Here is a 3,919-nt window from a genome sequence, read left to right on the forward strand (position 1 = left end):
AAATTAATAATAAATTTAAATAAAAAAAGAAATGCTTAAAAAAGGCTGATCAGACATTTGTAATTAATTACATTAATCAACTACAATTAATGTTATAAATCAAATGGTATATGAATAATCAAATGAAGGAACAGTACGATCTATACATTTTCAATTAAGAAAAAAAATCAACCCACTGCCATCCAACCAGTTCCGACCCACAGCAAGTTTCTGTCAGGTCACTTTCCAAGTCTATCAGATCTTTCCAAGGCAGTAACTCTTCAAAGGAGGACACTGATCATCTTTCTCTTTTACAGCATCTTGTAGGTTCGAATCACCCTTTTAGTTAGCAGTGAATACACCAGGGACTACGTCAACACAGCTCCTAATAGACCACAGTCTAGCTTAAACATAACTTCTACATGCACCAAGAAATCAAAGATTCATGTAACTCACTTTACTATGGCAAATGGTTTATTACAGTGGTCTGGAAACAAACCAGCAATACCTCCAAGGTATGCCTATACTGAAACTATGATGGAAACAATATCCTTTGCAAATATTTAAAAGTTCTGATAGACAATTTTCTATTTCAGCATTTAAATAAGTATAAAAGGTTATCTAATTTCTGATGGCACAACAATAAGACAAGCTTAAAAACCACTCATTGTTACAGCCTCCACATAAGGTCCCCTCATGATAGAGCCGCTTCCACCTCTCCCTATCCTATCTTCCAGATGTCAGGCGCCTGGACTTCAGGTCCCTCTGGGCCATGCCTGGCATAAGCTACTCATTCTCCTTGATCACTGTACCCTAACATGCAGGGACTGTGTCTTATTTCTGCCTGGGAGACAGAAGGTGCTGAATGTTTGCTAATCTAGTATCTCTCCCAGATGGAGTGAGGGAAGAGAACAAAAAGAAAGTTCAAGGGGAGCTCTGGTGGCCTAGTGGCAAGGAGCTGCAACTACAATCCCAGAGGCACACGGTTCGAATCCACCAGATGCTCTGCCGGGAAAAGGAGGGACAATCTCCTCCTGTACCAGTCAGATCTGATTTGACGGTACACTCACACAAAAATAATAAAAAACAAAAAAAAAAAGAAAAGTTCAGAAAGCATCTTTCCAGCCCAGTGATGGAAGAGGTGAATTTGGGGGATACTCTGAGCAGATAATTCTTTCAAAGAGCCCCAGGCAATTTCTTTCAGCACTTGTGGGATGCACTCTAAGCCTTTAGAGAGCTCAGCAGGGACACACAGAAAAGATCTTGGAATTGGGTGGGAGGGTAGCATAGGGCAAGGAAGTCTATTCATACTGAAAACTCTATGAAGGTATGTGCAGAATCCTCTCAGTCCTGTGATATCTCCAAGGTACTGACAATGCCAACTACTTGCTACTGACAATAATAATTTAAGTGACTGGTATTTGTGGGCGACCCAGTTTCTAGCAGTTTCAGCACTATATGTACTCTTAAAAAAAAAAAAAGAAAAAACCCAACTTAATGTTACACTGAATTCATTTCCACAAAAAATACAGGGATACGTTATCATCTTTAAATATAATCTGAAAGCCCTAAGACAAACTAGCACAACAGAATGTGACTTGAGGGAGAACTAGTTAATGAACTACTCATTGAGCGAGTGGGTGACACTCTAGCTGAGACTTAGCAGACGACAGGACTCGAGCAAGCATGAAGAGCCAGGAGGCAGTGTCCCAGAGAGAGGGAACAATAAGTGCAAAGGTCCTAAGGCAAGAAGGCAGCAAGATAGGTTGGACCAAAATTAACCAAGGGAATGACTACAGATATGCAGGCAATAGGGGCCAGAATGCACACACTTAACCCATGTTTATTCCTTCCCAGGAGGCTCAGGGCTCTAAAGATCAGAGGGAAAACTGAAAAAAGTAACTGCAGATGCCCCTTGTGGCTGTGTGGAGGCAAAGGACAGGAAGAAGGGGAAGAGCTGAGCAAATAAGCAGATGAAGCAACACAAGGAAAGTGTAGGCTTGTGTTACCGTTAGGACTCAGTGGGAAAGTCAACCAGAAAAGATCAGGAAGCAAGGGGATAAAGGAAACATGGACATTGATTGGCCAAGAGTTTAAACCATGGGAGGAGCTGGGATTAGGCGGGCTGGGCAGGAGCAGGTTCGTCTCTAAATTTTGACTCAGCCCAAAGTTACTCCTTTTCATCCTTTTCCTAGCCCAAGTTTCTTCAATGTGGCATCTACGAGATCTTGGTCAGGTATCTCGGGCTCCCTGACCTCAGGCAAAAAGGTCACTGAAGTTTTATACGGTAATAATAAGGCCAAAACAGAACTAACCATAAATCCAATCCCTACATACTACTGACAGCAAGACCTTCAAACAAGGCCATCAACTACCTAAGCTAATTCTAAGAGGTGCCTCACAAGGTACAGAAATGTGGCCTGGTGTACTGCTGGAATTGGAGATCTGGCAGATCAGAATTTAGACATTCATACCACCCAATAGTTGTATTAGCTTTGTAGAAAGTCACAAGAACAATCTGGGAATTAAATACAATAAAGCAGGTGAGAGTACCTAACACAAAGCAAATACTCAAAATACAGTTTACTCCATTCTCGGCACTGTTGAAAAGGTTCAATTTCAATAGCTCCTCTTCTTTACTGGCTATGTGACTTTGATTAAGGAACTTTCAACTCTGAGCATTAGCTTCTCAGTAAAAGAACGGAGATGGTACCATTATTTTCATATGGATTTTTTAAAATATGGCTTTTGAATGAGTAAAGATGTAACGTGTCAAATACAGCTCCTGAGGCATAGTGATTATTCAATATCTATTATCTACTATACTGGTAAGGAGCCCTGGTGGCATGTTAAGACTGCTAACCTGAAAGGCTGACCAGTGACCTTGTGGGAGAAAAATGGGCAGTCTTCACTCGACAAGATTTACCACCTCAGAAATCAGACAGGATCCCCAGATGGAATCCATTTGACAGCAGTGGTATTGGGGGGTGTTCGTTTGGGGCGTTAAAAAAAATTCTTAGTGGGTGTGACCAAGATGGGAAAAGAGGAGGAAATCTTTGAAAGCAAGCTGAAGCTTCGGGTGCTGGGGAGGCAGGGAATGGTACTTTCAGTCCCTCGGGAACCACTCACCTGGTGGTTCCATATAGAACCCTCTTTGCTGCGTTCGTCAGGGGTCAGTCGCACGTACTGGCTCGTGAGCATAGTACTGCCCTGGAAGTCCCAGAGGGGCATGGAGCTGGAACCGACTCCTGTAGAGAGCCGGGCATAAATAAACGAGTTCAAGAGGCTAGGCCAGGCCACAGAAAGAAAACCCGCTAACCGTGTTCCGCCTTGCCCTCTCCTTTACTCATTCCCGCTCCGGGCCTCACCTAGGTAAGGTTTGATGAGAGAATGCTCCCGCTTGAGGTGTTCACTACTACCATCAGTTATATCTGAAGCTACTGGCCCCAACAGCAGAAGAAGAACAAGAAGTACAGGTGTGGTGGGGCCAGGGCCGGGGCCGGGAAGCCTAGGCCTCCCCAAGCACCGCCGGCCCCAGCCCCAGAGCCAAATCCAGCCTTCCGCCGCCATTCTCTTCTTCTCCCGGCCACTTCCGCCCTAGCATTTCCGCCTTCCGGTGTCCTACTTAATGGACTCCGGCCGGAAGCACAAATAACTTTTTTTTTTTTTTTTTTACAAATAACTTTTTAACTCTCCATTGAATTAAAAAGCAAGACCTCGTAGCGAGGGGGCGGCGGCTCTTAATAGTTGAGCAACCTCCCATCCTGATCAAGCGGGGTTCCATTTCCCCGGCGGTTTAGAAGCATCATTTTCCCTAGCCTCTTCAGTGGGTTTTTATGAACGACAAGAACCTCAACCAATCAGGAAAGAGCACGTTAGGCTCGTGAGCCAATGGATTGCCGAAAGAGCCGTTAAGGCCTCAGGCCGCCGCAGCGACGTT

General features: G+C 44.2%; 1 protein-coding gene across 1 annotated transcript in view; it reads right to left on the bottom strand.

Moving 5' to 3' along the window:
* LMAN2 (lectin, mannose-binding 2) overlaps positions 1–3,628 on the bottom strand; it is an 11,764-nt gene extending 8,136 nt beyond the window's left edge. Inside the window, exons 1-2 of the mRNA XM_006884395.1 lie at positions 3,348–3,628; positions 3,109–3,227 (exon numbers count right to left, since the gene is read on the bottom strand). Of these exons, the coding sequence (XP_006884457.1) occupies positions 3,109–3,227; positions 3,348–3,549 (321 nt within the window). The 5' untranslated portion in view covers positions 3,550–3,628. The remainder of the gene's footprint in view (positions 1–3,108; positions 3,228–3,347) is intronic.
* Positions 3,629–3,919: the final 291 nt, after the last annotated feature.

The sequence above is a fragment of the Elephantulus edwardii genome, unplaced genomic scaffold (genome assembly GCF_000299155.1).
Source record: "Elephantulus edwardii isolate Elephantulus edwardi_28Jun2011 unplaced genomic scaffold, EleEdw1.0 scaffold00033, whole genome shotgun sequence".
Classification (NCBI taxonomy): domain Eukaryota; kingdom Metazoa; phylum Chordata; class Mammalia; order Macroscelidea; family Macroscelididae; genus Elephantulus; species Elephantulus edwardii.